Source organism: Terrapene carolina, unplaced genomic scaffold (assembly GCF_002925995.2).
Source record: "Terrapene carolina triunguis isolate 2854851 unplaced genomic scaffold, T_m_triunguis-2.0 Scaffold112, whole genome shotgun sequence".
Taxonomy (NCBI): Eukaryota; Metazoa; Chordata; order Testudines; family Emydidae; genus Terrapene; species Terrapene triunguis.
Window position 1 is genome coordinate 18,218,033 of NW_020664463.1, and position 19,796 is coordinate 18,237,828.

The following is a 19,796-nucleotide window of genomic DNA, read 5'->3' on the forward strand; positions in this document are numbered from 1 at the left end:
AATTGTGCCCAGGCCTGGAAGGTGTCCAGTCTGAGAAAAACTTACTGAAGCATCTCTGAGGGTGAGATTATCTGTATTTAGTTTGATTAGGCATAGATTTGCGCATTTTATTTTATTTTGCTTGTGACTTACTTTGTTCTGTCTGTTACTACTTTGAACCACTTAAATCCTACTGTCTGTATTTAATAAAATCACTTTTTATTTAGTAATTTACTCAGAGTATGTATTAATACCTGGGGGAGCAAACAGCTGTGCATATCTCTCTATCAGTGTTATAGAGGGCGAACAACTTATGAGTTTGCCCTGCATAAGCTTTATGCAGGGTAAAACGGATTTATCTGGGTTTAGACCCCATTGGGAGTTGGGCATCTGAGTGCTAAAGACAAGCACACTCCTGTGAGCTGTTTTTTGGGTAAACTTGCAGCATTGGGACAAGTGATTCAGACCCTGGGTCTGTGTTGAAGTGGACTGGAGTGTCTAATTCAGCAAGACGGGGTGCTGGAGTCCTGAGCTGGCAGGGAAAACAGAAGCAGGGGTAGTCTTGGCACATCGGGTGGCAGCTCCCAAGGGGGTTTCTGTGATCCAACCCGTCACAGTGCCAACATGAGAGGAAAGAACAGAGGAGTGCAGACACGGATCTGAGAGTTAAACTCTCGAGCTTTTTTTGTCCCATGCAGTTCTCATTCATTGAACTTGGTGGTCAGTGATGCAGCATCAGCTTCTAGTGAGGCTGCTGAATTTTTTTAATGTAATTCAAAGCATCTATGTATTTTTCTCTGCATCAACTCATCGATGGCAAATTTTGAAGCAACATCTGGGAATAGCCTCTCTGACACTGAAACCACGGAGTGCCACGCGATGGAAAAGTCGAGTGGAGGTGATAAAGCCTATCAAACACCAAATTGGGAAGACAGATGATGCCATAGTTGCCATTATGGAGGATAATGCTATGACAGGAACTGTTCGTGGGAGAACAGTAGCAGAGGGACATGGAATCACCAGAAACATACATAACTTAAAATTTCTGTGTGGCTTAGTGTTGTGGCATAACATACTGTTTGAAGTAAATGTTGTAAGCAAGAGACTCCAAGGTGTTGACCTTGATATATCTGGAGCAATGGAACAACTGGACAAAGCAAAGTCATACCTACAGTCTTACCGGTCAGATGAGGGATTTCAAAACGTTCTGAAGAGTGTACAGAAGTTGGCAGAGGAACTTCACACTGAAGCTATGAAGACATTTTGATTACGAAGCACGGGATAATCCCATAAGAAACCCCAAACAACAATTCAAAGTTGAATTCTTTAACCAGGTGCTAGATTGTGCAATACAGTCAGTTGAAGAATGATTCATGCAGCTCAAGGAACACAGCAGTATATTTGTGATGTTGTACGATATTCCAAAACTCCTCACTGTACCTGAAGAAAACCTACACCAGCAATGCAGGGCACTAGAGACAGTGTTGACACATGATGACATGCGTGATATTGATGCAAGTGATTTAGGTGATGAACTGAAAGCCCTTTCAAGATACGTTTCAGCAGGATCAACTCCAAAGGCTGTTCTGAAATATATGTGCACAAATAAGATGACCACTCTCTTTCCAAATGCTTTTGTTGCTCTGTGCATACTTCTAACACTTCCTGTAACAGTTGCCAGTGGAGAACACAGCTTCTCCAAGCTCAAGTTAGTAAAAACACATCTATGCTCCACAATGACACTGGAGAGCCTGGTCGGCCTTGCAACCATCTCAATAGAGCTTGAGCTGGCTCAGACTGTGGACCTTCAGGAAGCAGTTCAAATCTTTGCAACCAAGAAGGCATGGAAAGCACCACTTTGATTATTCAAACAGATAAAAATGCCAGTGTTTACTATGCAGACAAGAAAAGTTACATTTTCTGTTCAGGCGTTTGAAAGTTAAGTGTTACTTAAAATTTTTGAACAAGGCATTTTAAGTTGTTAGTTCTCCTTTATTGGGGTAGGTAGCAGAGCAGTACCATGAGAGGAGTAGAACAGGAAGGCAGAATTGAGACCTTTCAAAGTTTTGGCCCAAGCAAGGGGGTACGGGGGCATCATTTGAGCTCCCTGCCTCAGGTGCCAAAATGTTGTGGGCCGGCCCTGGTCTGAACATTTGTGGGTGGTGGGGAGGGAGCAGTAGATGTGATATACCTTGAGTTTAGTAAGCCTTTTGACTTAGTACCAAATGGCATTCTCTCAAGCAAACGGGGGAAATGTGGTCTAGATGAAATTACTGTAAGGTGTGTTCACAACTGGTTGGAAGACCATACTCACAGAATAGTTATCAATGGTTTGCTATCTCCCTGGGGCAGACTGCAGTATAAGCCACTCATCACAGGAAAGGGGGTTTTGGACCTGCTGCCTTTCTCTGCAACCCAGTACCTCCAGGTGCCTTGTACAAGGCCCTGCAGCCTGGGGAGTTGCTGGCCTGGAGCTCCCCAGCTCCTCTGGCCTTTCCCCAGCCCTGCTTCACTCCAGTACCCTTTAGCAATCAGGCAGCTAGGTCCCTCTCCCTCCTCAGCTAGAGGGAGACTCTTGCTCCTGGCCCACTGCCCTCTTATAAGGGCCAGCTGGGCCCTTATTAAGCCAGCTACAGCTGTGGCTGCTTTCCCAATCAGCCCAGCTTTCAGAAGTGCAGCCCTCTCCAGGGCTGCTTTTACCACTGCAGCCCTCCCCAGGGCTGCTTGTACCCTTCCAGGGCCAGAGCGGGGTGAGCACCCCGCTACAGGTATATTTACAGAAATGTCATATGTAAGACATGTGAGGTAATTGTCTCTCTACTCAGCATTGGTGAGACCTCAGCTGGAGTACTGGGTCCAGTTTTGGGTGCTGCGTTCTAAGAAAAATGTGGACAAACTGAAGGGAGTCCAGAGGAGAGTGATAAAAGGTTTAGAAAACCCGACTTAAGAGGTTGTGGTATCCCCATCATTGGAGGTTTCTAAGACAGGTTAGGCAAACACCTGTCAAGGATGGTCTAGGTATACTTGTTCCTGTCTCAACACAAAGGGATAGAATAGATCAGTTTTTCTCAACCTTTTAGATACCAGGGACTGGCTTGCTGCCTTCCTAAACTGTCAGGGAGATCTCAGGGACTGGCCCACGGACCGTTCATTGAGAAACACTGTACTAGATGACATCTTGAGGTTTCTTCCCAGCATAATTTCTGTGATTCTATAGACAAGGACTGTTGTGTTTTTAACACTGTCATATGGCCGTGATTAACCTTAAGGGGACATGATGTTAATTATAGTCCTTGATTGCTAAGTCATGTTTCACATCATTATACTTAACATGTGTTCTAATATGACCCACTGGTGAGTGTGTTTTACAAGTCCCCCTCTGTGCTAATCCTTGGCACGTTAACTCAAGATGAAGCAGCTTTTGCTTTTAGCCTTTAAGGTCCCCAATTCACTCCCCAGTGTGCTGGTCAAGATGGCAGCCATCACATTAACACAATGTACTTTCCTGGTATAGACAAGCCCAGAGATGACAATACCATCTCCAGTGCATGACACAGCAGTTCTGACAGTGAAGTGGATCAGAACTCTGTGTCCATGAAATCACTGTCTGCACTGAGTTAGACACCCGCATCTTCGATGTAGGATCCATTACATCAGGCTGAGCTGGCCTCAATACCATCAACACAATTCTCACTGCAGATAAAATCTACACTTGCTTTGGCTATGTTGCCTTTCCTACTATCCCCATCGACTCACCATGCTGAGCTGCTGGTGTTGAAGCAAATACATATAACTGGAGATGGGTGCAGATCCATCAGAGGCCAAATACACTGTATTTTACCCAGAGGAAGTTGAGCAACACAGCACTGTGCCTTGGATAACCTGACCTCTTCTATCAGATTTTATATAGAAGCCGGTAGGAACAGTTAGTTTTGAGTTGAACCAAAAATCCTTGAAGGCCCGAGATTGCTGTCTGAATAGCATTGCTGTGGCCTGGAACTCTATTCCTGAAGAACTGCTAATAAGTTGTGAAAAATAAAACGGTGCTCTTTGTCCTCCATAATGGAAAGTTGTGGCCTGTAGTGACCTCTCTTTCCCAGCCAATTAAGGAGCAACCAGTGCTTCCAAAGGGGCCTCCCTGTTGTGTCTGCATTTAGGATGAGGTCACAATAGGTCAGGGAGGGGAGAGTTCCTGAGAGCGGAGATCCAGCCTTCAGGCTCTTTTGGGCTCAGAGTTATGTGATGCAGAATAAGAAAAGATACACTAAACAGCTCAGATTTTTTTTTAGTTTTCCTACCCATATGAGATGCCTTGAAAAGGAACTTACATTATCATAATGGCCACTTAAAAATAAAAGCAGACACAGTCAGAGTTTAACTGTTTCAAAGAAGCAGCTATCTGTGTTTGGTATGGCTTGTGTGCCTGGCTTTTTAGTCTTTTGGGGCCCATCAGCTGCTGCTTAGCTTTCTTGGCATCCAAGCAAGGTCTGTTACTGAAGCTGCAAAGAGCTATTATTGAGTCAATGGGAGTGGAGAACCAGGCTTAAATAGTGTGGCTGGATTTTAAAAGAGGCTGGATAACTTTACAACCATAACATTTGTAATTAGGCAAACTAAGGCTATGGTAATCAATTCTCATTCTTCAAAGAAGAGATTGAAGTAGAAAGGGAAGAGGAAAGAAGTATAGAATTGCCCACTCCCCGTGCCACCTCTCTGGTCACTACTGACTCCCTTTCGACTTTTCTCCTCATTCATTTGAAACCTTGGGGTATAACAAGGGTTATGGATGGAAATTATGTGAAGGAAATTTTAGTCTGGGAAATTTTCAGAAAAGCTGCTTAGAAGGGTAAAGATCTGTTTAGATTTTGGAATAGTCTCTTGTGGGAAGTTGTGGAAACTTTTATCATTTAGGCAATTTATACAACTGGTCTGGACAAATCACTAGAGAATATTCCTGACACAATACCCAACATTCTATTTGCCAGAAGCTGGAAATGAGTGACAGGGGATGATTACCTGCTCTGTTCATTCTCTCTGGGGCACCTGGCACTGGCCACTGTCGGAAGACAGGATACTGGGCTAGATGGACCTTTGGTCTTAACCAGTAGGGCCATTCTTATGTTCTTATGTACCTGCCCACCTTTTGTTTGTCTCTGAATTCTTCTGCCTTCATTTCTGTCCATTGTATCCATATCCATACATATATCTGTTGTATGGCTGTGTACATAGACCTCCACTTTCTATGTACATGTGGCTTCTTAGTTACCATCTGGAGAACAGAAAACCAGTCTCTGCACCCTAATTTCTCCTCTACTTTGAAAGTGTCATTAACATCATCAATCACACTATCAGTTCTGATGGCAATGCATTCCAATACACAGCCTAGAGATTACAAGGGTGTGTGAGTGACCTGAGAAGTGGATCACCAGACTATGAAAGCATCAGACTTCGTCCCTTGCATGTCTTCCTGCATGATAGTACCAAACACCATGGAAAGCTTTCCTGTTTCTATAGAGTCTTGTAAACAGAGGTATTAAAGGTTATATCTTCCAGAGCTCCAAGTTATATTGTGTGTAATTCAGAGCTCTCTCCAGAGCCTATTCAGCTAAGCATTGGCAGCAGGCAAAGTTCATGGAAATTGGCTTAAATACAATGTCAACCCAAGAACATCCATTTAAAAACACATGCTAAGTAGCTAGTTGGGCACATTAGCCTCTGCTGACCCGGAATGGAATTCATGTTTTGTCATCTCTGTATCTCTATTGTCATTATTTGCCTTGGAATAATCAGCTCTTTTGTTTACTAGTTATTGGTCACGGGTACTGCATTTTCACTGCACTGCTTCTACTTAAGAAAAGGCTGTTAAGTCCAGATCTGATTAGAAGTCATTTGTTAACTGATAATCGGGAAATCCCTAGTGCATTTTTTAACTAATTAGATGAATTATGCCTCATTTACATTGAGAAAAATCATGCTTAAAGTAACTCAGGAGAGAAGAAGAGGCAAAAAGGGGGTGGTGGAGAAGGGCAACAGTGTAGCCCTGATTAACACTGCTCAAGCTATGGTTTTCACACATTGTCTGGCTAAGCGATGCATTTCACTCGGAATAGGCCATATTAACAATTAATGGTAGACTAATTATCTGATGTTGGGAAGCTGCCTAATTAATTGAGAATGTTGCTATACTGGAAGTTCTAAAAGTAGGCATCAGGCACACACAATTTTTGTAGGCTATCCGAATGGGTTTATCAGCAGTAAACACAACTGGGATGTATTAGGTAAGCTCTTTTCTCCAGAAATAGAGAGCAGGGATCATTCTGGCTCTTGCTGATCTATTTTTATAACTTAAGTAAATCTTTCTAAAATGTTGACATGCTGGTTAGTTTTGTCCATTTATAACAGTGCCACATTTTCATAGAAATTAGATGTAGAACTGAAGATCAGGGAGGCATAGTATAAATGTACTATCATGGCAAGATTGTCCCTACAGTGTGTATACCAGTGATTGTTGTCCAGACTACTTTTAAATGTCCCAAATAAAGGGGGTTTCCACGACTTGCTTTCTGAAATTATGGAGCTCGCTGTTAGGAATGGTTTTGTTTAGGTGTTGCTTTGACATTTAACCCAAATTTTTCTTTGCTTAATTTATGTAGTTTTTCTTTACTTAATTATTATTTAACTATGTTCCCTTGGATTATGCTAAACAATTCTTACCTCTTCTTGGTGTTTACTTTTAAATACTTGTAGACAGATTCCTTATTCCTCTTATTCTCTTTTGGTCAAACTATATGTATTTGATCCTGTTAATCTTGCCTTATAAATCATGCATTTCAGTCTCAAGATAATTTTTATTGCTGTTCTCTGAATTTCTTTCAATTTAACAACTTTCTGGTAGTGCAGTATTCAAAGTTTCTCTCTTCCCTACTCCCTTCACAAAAACCTAATAAAATGGTATGTCTTCAAGATCTGCCGACACAGGACCTGTCAGACCAAGCAGGGAACACATTGCAGAGTTCAGGGTCTTTTACCAAAAACATCAGCACCTCCCAGGGAAAGTAGGAGACTAGTAGCTCAGACTGTTCAACTGCTTTGGTACCACAGAAGCAGAGAGGCAGTCTCCCACGTAGCCAGGCCCCAGACCATATAGGGACTTAATGCTGAATCCTGAAATGGGCCGAGCACTCTGGCCCTGATCCAGCAAGTCACATAAGCACATGCTTAGCTGCCCATATGTTTCAAGTTAAGCACATGTAAAATGCGGTTGTGACAGTTGCTCTGTTGGCCGACACACTGGGGACCTTTAGAGCTAAAAGTGTAAGCTGCTACCGCTTAAGCTAAAGAGCCATGGCTGTGTAGGTGGGGGCTGTAACAACTCATACTCTCTGTGCCCAGCACTTATAACACACACTTCTCAGTAGATTACACTGTGCTGGATCAGGGCCTGGATATTCAGCACTTTGCAAGATCACTCCCTTAAGGACTAAAAACAGCACTCTGAATGGCAGTTAGTAATAAACTGGCAGCCAGTAGAGACCGTAGGGGGACACTGGTGTAAGGGGCTTGCTGTGGGAATCAGTGCTAAGCACACTGAGCCCTGCTTTCTGATCTAGCTAAAGCTTCTGAATGGCCTTCTGCCCTGTTTGGAGCATATGACAGTTATCTAGTCTGTGGATGATAAAGGTATAGATAATTATCTACTGCTCTACAGCCAAAATGCTTCTGAAATAAATGTAGTCAAACTTTCCTAATTCTGGGTCACTGAGAACAAAAATGATGCTTAAAATTGTTGATTGGCTCTAGTTTTCAAGATATGCTATTGGGTCAGTATATACGACCCTTGACTTGGGAATGGCAGAGGATAAGTGAGTTATAAAGGGAAGGGATCTCAATTTAAACAAGAAATGACTAAAATACATCTTTGACTGGATCTATGAATAAATCTATGACTGGGTTTGGACAGTACTTGCTTTTTAGGCAAAACAATGAATGATGCAATCTGAAGCTGGTATTGCGTCATACATGATATGAATTGCATCATGCTATTCCTAGAAGTCGTGGATGATGCAATCATAACGAAGCTTACATCACTCTGCTGAACAAATTGCCCTATATCAGCTCTAGAAATCATACAGTGTCGTGCTCTCTTATTTGTCAGTGTTTGATTTTGCAAAGGGACACATTTCTGTTTAGCCAAAGGAAGCAGAGATGCCTCGTACTTGTGTGAACAATGCAGATAACTTCTGCTATGTTTGTGGTGAAGTGACTTTTGCATCACAAAAGCGCAGTATAACCACTATGGTTAAGAGAGCCTATCACCTTTATTTTGGCTGCAAAATTGGAGATCAGGACAAGAGGTGGGCCCCACACATATGCTGCAACACTTGTGCAACAAATCTTCGCCAGTGGTTGAACAGGAAAAGGAAATCTATGCCTTTTGCAGTGCCAATGATTTGGAGAGAGCCAACAGATCATATCAGCAATTGTTACTTCTGCATGGTGCCTCCAGTTGGCAAAGGTGTGTCAAAGAAGAAAAAGTGGACTGTGCATTATCCAAACATTCCATCAGCTATACGCCCAGTACCCCACGGAGAAGGACTGCCGGTTCCTGATGCACCAGAATCATTCTCACTTGAGTCAGACGAGGAAGAGGATGAAACTTCTGGTCCTGAACCATCAATGTCACAGGACCCACATTTTCTCTCATCCTCCTCCTCTGAACCACACCTCATAACACAAGGTGAACTGAATGACCTTGTCAGGGATTTGGAACTACCCAAGAGTAAGGCAGAGCTGTTGGGCTCCAGACTACAGCAGTGGAATCTCCTGGCAGGTGATGTTAGGGTTTCCATGTTCCGTGACCGTCAAAAGGATCTTGTCCCATTCTTCTTCATGGAAGGTGATCTTGTAGCCTGCAACAACATGGATGGTGTGATGGCATCCCTCAACATCGTTCACGATCCAGATGAGTGGAGACTGTTCATTGATTCATCGAAGACGAGTCTTAAAGCTGTTTTACTGCATAATGGCAATGTTTTGCCATCAATTCCAGTTGGTCATGCAGTCCATATGAAGGAAACTTATGACAACATGAAACAACTTTTGAGGTGGATAAACTATGACCAACATCAGTGGCAGCTTTGTGGCGATTTGAAGGTTGTTGCTCTCTTGCTTGGTTTGCAGACTGGATACACAAAGTACTGCTGTTTTCTCTGCGAATGGGATAGTCGTGCAAGAGATTCCCACTACATCAAGAAAGATTGGCCACTCCGACAGTCATTGGAGCCTGGGAGGAAAAGTGTTCTGCATCCACCACTTGTTGAATCAAGGAAGATTTTGTTACCACCCTTACACATCAAGCTGGGTCTGATGAAGAACTTTGTCAAGGCCATTGACAAAACACAAGCAGCTTTCACGTACCTCCGTGGAAAATTTCCAAGGTTAAGTGAAGCTAAGATAAAGGAAGGTGTCTTTGTTGGTCCTCAGATTCGTGAACTTCTTCGAGATGGGAAGGTGTCTTTGTTGGTCCTCAGATTCGTGAACTTCTTCGAGATGATGCATTTGACCATGGACAGCGTGGCAAGGAAAAGACGGCATGGAAAGCCTTCCAGTTAGTGGCAGTAAATTTTCTCGGAAACAACAAGGCAGACAACTACAGGTTGTTGGTGGAAAACCTCCTCAAGGCATACAAAAGCCTTGGTTGCAACATGTCACTAAAGATACATTTTTTGCACTCTCATCTAGATTTTTTTCCACCGAACTGCGGAGCAGTGAATGACGAGCACGGCGAGCGATTTCACCAGGACATTGCAACAATGGAGAAACGCTATCAGGGCAAATGAAGCCCATCAATGCTTGCAGACTATTGCTGGACAGTGACAAGAGATGCTCCATTTAATGAATACAAGAGACAAGCCAAGAAGCGCCGAGTAGACACTGAATAGGACTAAACTATGTACAGAATAGTTTTTTGCCTTTTGTTTCATAATAAATTTTATTTATATAACCCTTTTGCTGATTTTTGAAGTGTTACATAAACAGAACAGGTGAAATATTATCATGTAGAGCAACCATAAACACATGAAAAGACCTAGGTTTACAATTTATGATTAAAACTCTAGTATCTACACAATATACATAGACATAAAATGTAAAAGCTTAAATATCTTAGAAACAGTAGCCAATCAGTTGTTTTAATTGTCATATTTGAATTCAGCACATCAAAATACATAATAAATAGCACATTTTATCTCTGAAGCAGACGACTTCTCAAAAATTGTAGACCAGTTTAATTAGTGAGGCCCACATCCAAAAGAAAAGGCTGCAACCTTCTGCAAATAGCTGTCAGAAAACAGAACTAGTCAAATGTTGGGCCTGCCAGCCTTTACAGTGTTCCTCTAAAGTAGATGAAATTTTAGACCCTATCTCGTTGTCTTTGCTTCAACATATTACTTGATTGGGAATTTTGTCTGAGTAAAGAGGGCAGGTTTAAGTGTTTGGCATCTTAAACTGCCTGATGAGTTCCTTTTTCAATTTTGCAGGTGACCTGAAATAAATTGTTAAACTGAGGCTATTATATCAAATTATGTAGAAATCATTCTAATTAAAAGATTGACAGGCAGGAGAAGTTATATATTATATTCACCCTCTGGGATGTGTGTAGGGAATAAAACATTGTTTTTTCCTCTCTCTTTTGGGGAAAGTGAGATCAGGCCCAGGTTAGACAATAGAAAGGGAGACTAAACATTTGGAATACACACCCAGCAGGTGTTTTCAGTTGATGCATTGCATTAGGGATGATCCATGATGCAATTCTGTCATAAAGCATGTAAAATGAAGTAAATTTAAGTCCCAGAGATCTGACTATTCCTGGAACAGGGAAATATGGAGGTATGGAATAAGAACAATTCTGCAGATTCTGTAGTGAAACTCACCCATATGCAGAGGGCCAGCACAAGGCTTATGCACCACTTAAGTCCCCCTTAAGCTTTATTTTGAGGATTTTGAGTGGGACTTAAGTGGTAAATGGCTTTTATGATGACCCTGTTGTGCAGGAATGAACATATGCAGTATGACAATCAGAAGAAATAATTTACACCGAAACCGTGACACACCAGCCTCAGTTTTTCTGGGTTTTCTTAACTGTGGCAATTGTTAAATAGCATTGTCGGGGGAGGGGGAGGGGACAGTCTTTTCATTCCTCTGCTGCAGTAAAGAGTCAGCCATTTCGGGTATTCCTCTGACTCTGTACACACTCTAGGTATTAAGTTTAGCAGTTCCAATTGGCTAGCCCACTGACACATCTGTCTTTTAAATCTTTTCTTACTTTTGAAGATCCCTTCTGAAGGGGAGGAGCCTGAACAGTCCTGAAGTCTCATATCACTGCAGAAGTGTTTAAAAATGCAATTATTGCCTAACCTAGGATACACTGACTGTATATGTTAGTAATTTCTCCAGCTAAAAGCAGCAGCATGGAGTTGGCTGTGGTTTTTTGTTTTTAAATCTTCCCAGATTGAGGTCACATGTCAGACCTTCAGATTCCTTAAATGGGGCAGCAGACTTTGATGAAACAACTGCTCCAGTGATGTGATTTACAGAGTTCCTATCATCCAGAAGGATTCCAAAGCATTATACTGATTTACAAAAACAACAAGGAGTCCTTGTGGCACCTTAGGCCTTGGCTACACTTGCTAGTTACAGCGCAATGAAGCAGCCCCAGGCGCCCTAGCTCACTCCCCGTCCACACTGGCAAGGTATGCAGAGCGCTCTGACTCCGCAGCTACAGCGCTGCTGGTACTCCACCTCAGCGAGTGGAATAACGTTTGCTGCACCCCCGCTAGAGCGCTGTGGCGCCAGTGTGAATGAGGTGTTGCGTTACTATGCTGTGATCAGCCTCTGGAAACGTCCCATAATCCCCTTAAGTCAAGTGGCCACTCTTATCATTGTTGTGAAATCGGCTGCAGGAGTGCGGAAATGCCCTTTCAAAGCTCCATTTCAGAGAAGCCGGCTGCTTATCCGCTCCGAGAAAAAGCAAACATTTACTGTTTGCTTTGAGTGAGTGAGAGAGAGGCGGGGGGGAGGGGGTCTGAACTTACAAGACAGCATGCTGACACACTTTCAGCACCCCAAAAACCCACTCTCTCTCTCCCCCCACATACACACTCCCTGTCATACTCCACCCCCCCCATTTGAAAAGCACGTTGCAGTCACTTGCATGCTGTGATAGCTACCACAATGCACTGCTCCCAATGCCGCTGCAAGTGCCGCAAATGTGGCCACGCCAGTGCGCTTGAAACTGTCAGCATGGACAGATTGCAGCGCTTTCCCTACTGCGCTCTATGAGGGCTGGTTTAACTCACAGCGCTCTACATCTTCAAGTGTAGCCATGCCCTTAGAGACTAACAAATTTATTTGGGCATAAGCTTTTGTGGGCTATAACCCACTTCATCAGATGCATGGAGTGGAAAATACAGTAGGCAGGTATAAATATACAGCACATGAAGAGATGGGAGTTGCCTTACCAAGTGGGGGATCAGTGCTAATGAGGCCAATTAAATTAGGGTGGATATGGCCCATTTCCAACAGTTGACAAAAAGGGGTGACAAGTATCAGGGGGTAGCCGTGTTAGTCTGTATCTACAAAAACAACAAGGAGTCTGGTGGCACCTTAAAGACTAACAGATTTATTTGGGCATAAGCTTTCGTGAGTAAAAACCTCACTTCTTTGGATGCAAAAAGGGGTGAGTATCAATAGAGGGGAAATTACTTTTTGTAATGCTAACGAGGCCAATTCAATCAGGGTGGGTGTGGCCCATTCCCAACAGTTGACAAGGTGTGAGTATCAACAGAGGGAAAATTATACAAACTTCCATTTAGACATTGCCTCACCCTTCATTGAAATGCAGTGAATCTTTTGGTGTGAAACACAGCAGCCTGAAGCAATGTTGCACAACAGTTAGCAGAGAAGTTTAAGAAGACTATTATACATAATGAGAACAATGAGTGGAATTCAGATGTGGGCAGAATGTAATTGCACAAACTGGAGTGTAACACTGTGATTCGGGGTTTCACACTCCTTTTGCACTGGTGTAAATGATTACACAAGAGGCACGGCAATGGAGAATCAGGCCTGAGATCTTAAAAGACCACAAGTGGTCAAGACTTTAGTCTTACAGTACCTCTCATCTGAAACACAGATCAGTTTTGGTCTTATCAGGACTTACCTACTGACCCTACATATATTGTAACATAGAAATGATGCAGATTAACGCACTTTCTCTATAGATCCTCAAATTACAGGGGGAGATTTTCAAAAGTGCATTAGGTACCCAACTCCCATTGAAACTAAGTGGGAATAGAGCTCACGTTGGTGACCTCACATTGGTGCCTTTGAAAATCTTGCCCATTTCAGAGAGTTTGTATAGGATTTTGTTGTTGTAAAGAACAGTGACTCCATGTATGATATTTAGGGAATGATTTACAGCTGTAAACCCAGTTTCCATAGCCAAAGTACTGCTCCCAACATATACCTGGTAACTGTGTACAATTTGGAAAAATAAAACACCAGCCTTATGTCCACACTCTTGTTAAGTTGCTTATTTGGGAATTTCTTGTTTATTAAGGCCCTACAGCAATATGTTGAAGAAAAGAGACATAGCAGACAAACTCCCGGCTTTAGGGGGAAGGCTGATCATATCCTGATCTGTGCTATATTGCTGCAAACATGGAGGCGTATCAGGATTTTTTTGCCAAATAAACAGAAGGATGATAATCCCTTAGTCAGATGACAGAATATTTGCTTTAGTTGCAATTCAATATATTTGTACATCTTTTTATTTAGTGTATGTTTATTTTAAATCAAGTACTTCATACCATTCCATAAGCACTGGACAGGTCACAGGTAGGCCAGTATCTATCAAAACAGAGATCATGGTAATGGAAAGATACACAGCCCCACACCCTCGCTCACTGGACTGGGCAGAAAACCTCTAGTGTAACAAGAAAGGGAAAAAGTGATCCTTGAAGTGTGGTTCTACTCTGAAATCTGACTAGATTATACCTCTATGATTTCATAGGTATTCTCATTATTCTCTCTGTACCCCAAAAGGGCAGAGACATGATGAAGTCCACTAGGGACTTCACTATTATCAATTTTATGCAAAAGGTGGTCAGATACTACAGTAATCGGTGGCAGTATAAAGCCATAAGAGAAGTTTTATAGTTTGACCAATTTGCAAGTCAAAAAACAATTTTAACTGCTAATCCAGCAAACTCATGTGGAGTTCTGAAAATCAAGCCATGTTCTCTTTTGCCTCTTACATCATCACAAGTAACAAAGATTTTGCAGCTAGGACTTACAGTAGTTGGCTATTTTGTTCCTGATGCACAAGGGAGAATCAAATCTTCACTCTGCTGATAGCTGTAACATTGCATTTTTCTCAGGCAAGTAAATACATGTTATTCAAAGACACAGGGAGCAGAACTGTAGAGTGGGAAAGGGTGCTAATTTTATTAGCACTTTTCTGTCCATAAGGGCAGTTTAAAGGATTGTTCATTTTTTTCACTTATTTTTAAGGTGGATTTTGGACAATTAAAATGCTGTTTTAGTGCATCTACTTTTTGAGGTCTTAGGAAAGGCAGGATGTAAATGCAAAGTATAGTTTATGCTGAGCCCACTTGTCTCTGAGATCTGCATGAAGAGGAACCCCTCCATGCAAAAGGACAGGCAGTGGTCAGCCACTTCCCCTGTACTGATCCCTCTGCTCCAGATATCATGGATGGCTCTTTGTGGGACTGGGAATAGGGAATCGGCAGGCGGTGTCAGAGGGAGAGCTGGGGGGCAGGATGGTGCACATTGTCTCCCTCCTCCCCTCAAGCTCTTTGTAGAATCAGCAGGAAATCTAACCGAGCCTAATACTGCTTTAACTTTCCTATAGGTCCCACTCCACACCTTACCCTCATCCCCCACCTGTTCATATAAAGTTCTAGGGGCAGCCGCCAGTGGAGGAAGTCCTGGCAATGTAGCTCCACTGGAGCAATGCTAGCCAGATTGTGTGTAGGGGGTTGCAGAGCCACTGTGGAGGCATGGGACCTCCTGTGGATTCCCCAGGAGACATGGGATGCTGAGAAGACCCTTTGTTCATTCTTCAGCAGAGCAACTCATCCTGTCCTCAAATTTTTGGGAGGGCACTCTCTCTGACAGGTTTTTCTATGGGAGGTGACAATCAGGTCCATTATTATTTATCTGCCTACATGCCCCAATGCAGAAGACCCTCCTACCACTATAACATCTGGAAGTATCAGTCATTCTCGGTCATGTTAGATTCATCAACTGATGCAAATACAGCAAATGGGCTGTTAATCAGGGTGCTATTATCATTAATAGGAATGATAGCAGTAGTCCATGATTCAGTAGCTCAGGGGTAGGCAACCTGTGGCACGTGTGCCGAAGGCGGCACGTGAGCTGATTTTCAGTGGCACTCACACTGCCCTGGTCCTGGCTATCGGTCCGGGGGGCTCTGCATTTTAATTTAATTTTAAATGAAGCTTCTTAAACATTTTAAAAACCTTATTTACTTTACATACAACCATAGTTTAGTTATATATTATAGACTTATAGAAAGAGACCTTCTAAAAACATTAAAATGTATTACTGGCATGTGGAACCTTAAATTAGAGTGAATAAATGAAGACTCGGCACACCACTTCTGAAAGGTTGCCGACCTCTGCAGTAGCTGATCATTGTGTTTGTGTTTCTAGGTCTTTGACAGAGTCCGGGAAGATTGCCCTAACTTCCAGGAGAAGATTAAGCCAATTAATGCAGAACTCACTCAGCCAAATCTGGCCATCAGCGCCAAGGACTCGCAGGAGCTCCTGTCCCAGGTCAATGTTGTCTTCCACTGTGCAGCAACAGTTCGCTTTGATGAGCCACTAAAGTATGTCCCTTGTTCTCTGCTGTTTGCATTTATTAAGTAGAACTTAGCTTCTTACTGGGACCCACAAAATATGAGAGACCATTATTGTTTTTTCTTGTACAATTACAGTAATAATTCTCCAGTTATGTTTTCAAACTGCACATAAATTCTGGATTGGATATACAATTTAAAGGGCTCAAATTATTGAGTGCCTAAAATATCACATGTCAGACCTTAAAAAATACATACACACACACATCAAGATTGAGGTACTGTGGCATTGCTACATGAAGCCCAGGACAGGAATAAAAAGGAGTCCTGCAAATTAGGATTGCAGTGCACTGGCAGAGTTAGGTGAGGCCCCAGAACTGGGACAGCAGAAAGGTGCTATATGTGCCTGGACTCAGATGTTTTGGCAGGGCTACATGGAAGGAGTGCGAAGTGAGTCTACGCAATCTCTGACTCTACAGCTAATGTTATTGGTCCTACTTTTTCACTGAAGGTAACTCAAGGAGGGAAATGATAAATTTTTGAAGCAGCATATTTTAAATAGCAAATCACAAGGCACTGTAACGTTTTAAAATATTCACCCAGCTTTGAAAATGTTGCCTTCATTGTAATGAGGCATTTTAAAAAGATGGCCTGTTACTTAAGGGATTTCCTTGAGAAGCACTTGGTTTGTTCATTGTCACATATTAATGAAAGAGTTCCTAGTACAATGGGGTCTGAATTGTGATTGGTGCCTTTGAGCCCCACTTTAATAATGATAGTGATGTGATTGTGGTCATAGATACAGGCCCCAAAAGAAGTTCATTAATGACAATTACAATATCCCTCTCTGAGACATTACATTGATTGTGTCTCCATTGCTCAACATGAGGTTTCCCCCCCCCTTATTATTACTGTAATTATATTTAGTTAATCACCACAGGGACCGGGGGGAATTTCTCCCAGAGCATTGTATAATTGTGGGATGTATTTTTTGCCTTCCTCTGAAACATGAGGGGTGAGTTGCTGCTATGGGCAAGATAGTGGATTCCATGGACTGTTGATTCAACATGGCACGATAGATTGAATGTTCTTGTGTTCCAAAAACGAAGCCCTTAAAATGAGATTATAGATAGAACTTGGTGAATTTTTTCAGCCAAAACTTCTTTTTATAAAAAAAACAAAATGGGTATCCGGCAACACTGAAATGTTTTGCAAGTTCATGTTGGTTTCATCAAATTGTTCACATCAAGGGGGGAGAATATTGAAATATTTTGTTTTTACATTTTTGAAATTAAACATTTTGATTTTTCAATTTGAAATTACTTTTTGATTCAGAATTCCTTTTACTTATATTTTAAAAAGTTTTAAAAGGCTTTAAATAAAAATTAAACATTGCATTTTGAGTCTAACAAATCACTTTGTTTGACCTGAAACAAATTTTTTTTCAATTTTTTTATTTGCAGAATACTTTTAAAAAAATCATTTTAATTTCTCCAAAACCGTTGTTGTTTTTTTTTTTTTTTTTTTTTTTTTGGTTCAGAATTGAGAGTGAGCTGAAAAACCTATTATTCACTCTGCTCCAATTATAGACTAGATCAGGTATCGGCAACCTTTGGCACGTGGCTTGCCAAGGTAAGCACCCTGACGGGACAGGCCAGTTTGTTTACCGGCCGCGTCCGCAGGTTCGGCTGATCATGACTCCCACTGGCTGCGGTTCGCCGCTCCAGGCCAGCAAGCAAGCTCAGGCAAAGGGAGCCCACATATCAGTCAGAGCCCATGTAGAAAACCACCAGAACACCTTGCACATATCCTGAGTGTTTCAGGGAGGACCTTCACATTGGTACCCTTTTTCCCTACTCCTTTACCAACTCTTTCCCCCCCCCCCCCCCCAACCCCTTGAAATCACTAATTTTATTACTTGTAACTTGGCTTCTTCTAGTGTTGTTCTATTGCTTTGGACAAGGCCCCATATACCTATCTGGAATCCCTTGTATGTTGGTATAGCATGTGTCCTTCAAGACCAGATATGAGACCATGTTGAATGGGGCTAAAAAGTCAATAAGAACAACACTTCATGTCCTTCTGTTTAAATACTTGTATTTTTCTTGAGGTAGAATGGTTGTTCAGCAAACATGCCAGCAAAGAGGTGTTGTCAGTTTTAATTTCCATAATAAATTAAAGAGGAACTTTGCCTCCAGTCCATTGGATTGGGTAGAAATACTCCTGAGTTATAGTTTTTGACCAGAGTAGTGGATTCATAGTAGAAGAATCCAGCACTACAGGTGTGAAAACTAATTTTGCCTCTTGCATCTCATTTAAACTTCATCTTCTGCTGTGACCTATTTTCCTCACTGTGGAGGTTTGCCTTTGAGGAGAGATTTGCAGTGTATGTAGTTTTAATACATTCATCCCCTATGAACCCCTTTTGTTTGCTTTCTCTCCCCTTGTCTAGACATGCCCTGCTGCTAAATGTCATGGGCACACAACAGCTCTTACTGCTGGCCCGGCAGATGCAGAAGCTCGAGGCCTTTATCCACATCTCCACTGCCTATGCAAATTGTAATCGGAGAAATATAGATGAAGTCATCTACCCACCACCTGTTGAGACCAAGAAGCTCTGTGACTTAGTGGAGTAAGTAGAAACAAACACAGCTTTCCTTCCTGATGCTGGTGTGATGCGCCACCTCTGCAGAAAACCTATGACTGGATTGTTCATACACCTATGCTATAGAATGTTCCCCCAGACCAGTTATAGTTGCAGTGCCCTTCACATTTGCACCTCAGCTAACAGTGCTGGGAAATGGGTGTGTAAGAGAAGAAGGAGACAGAGGGAGGCGGTAACTTGGATTCCAAGTATCTTCAAGAGATCAACTTTCAAAACATTGATTGGAGGAATCATTCCTACATGCTTGTATCCAATAATGTTAGCATTTTTGGTCTTCCCCTTTTAACCTATTTTTATTCATATTTTCTGGAAATATTAGCAATATAGATATAACCTCTGAGTCTTTATTTGGAGGTCTTTTAAAGTCACATTAGATTGTCATTTGGATCGACCTTCCAACAGTATTTTGATTTCATTTTGAATAGGAAAGAATTAGCAAATAAAATGATCCATGTGTGTCAATCCTATTATTTCAGATGTTTTTCCAGTCTTTTTCTATAGTGACATGTGACTCTTTATGGTCCAGCATGGAGTCAGTTGATGGTGCTTGTTTGTGTTAGTGAGAATGACACAGTGCTTCTTCCTTTTCTAAGACCCAACACTCTTCTTCCCTCAATAGGAGCTGTAACTTTTCAGAAAGTGAGCGTGATTCACCACTGCATTACTCCTGTTGTCAGTCAGTGTGATTCCACTTATTTCAATGCAGTCCCAAGTAGTGTCAAACTGGAGTGAATCAGACTCACTGTTTTAGAAAGAGATTTAAAATGATGACACCTCATTGCAAGAATCCCAGCCCAGACTGCTGAGTTTAGTCCTTTCTAATGGTTCCTTTCCAGCTGCTTTCTCCCCATGTATGAGCTGTCCATCTGCAGGGCCAGGTTCATTCTGTATTGAAAACCACAGCTCAGCTGGAGAATTCACTAAATCTGCAGGACAGCAAAAGTGTTTATTTAACTGAGTTTGTTGACTAGATGGATAATTAGAAAGGAAAACAAAACCTGCTGACAGGGATTCCAGGGAAGCCTTCTCCTGAGAAGAACTAAACTTCCCCATGGCAGTTTGTTCTGCTTTCCTTTTTCTTTCCAAATAATTTTCCATTTGCATAATATCAACTTTAGCTCTGCCAGCCATTAGCTCAGAATGGAGGTGTGAGCCTTCTTGTCCTTTGGACTTGTTGAGATGGGCATAAGCAGTATCTGCTGGCTTTTTCTCTGAGGGAAGAATAGAAGTTGGGTTGGCTCTTGAATCCCA

The 19,796-nt window shown here is 42.1% G+C and overlaps 1 protein-coding gene across 2 annotated transcripts in view; it reads left to right on the top strand.

The window, feature by feature from the left end:
- Positions 1–19,796, top strand: part of FAR2 (fatty acyl-CoA reductase 2) — a 219,492-nt gene that overhangs the window by 135,495 nt on the left and 64,201 nt on the right. For both annotated transcript variants that reach the window (XM_026652296.2, XM_026652297.2), the window contains exons 4-5: positions 15,735–15,910; positions 18,333–18,512. In XM_026652296.2, coding sequence (XP_026508081.1) covers positions 15,735–15,910; positions 18,333–18,512 — 356 coding nt within the window. The remainder of the gene's footprint in view (positions 1–15,734; positions 15,911–18,332; positions 18,513–19,796) is intronic.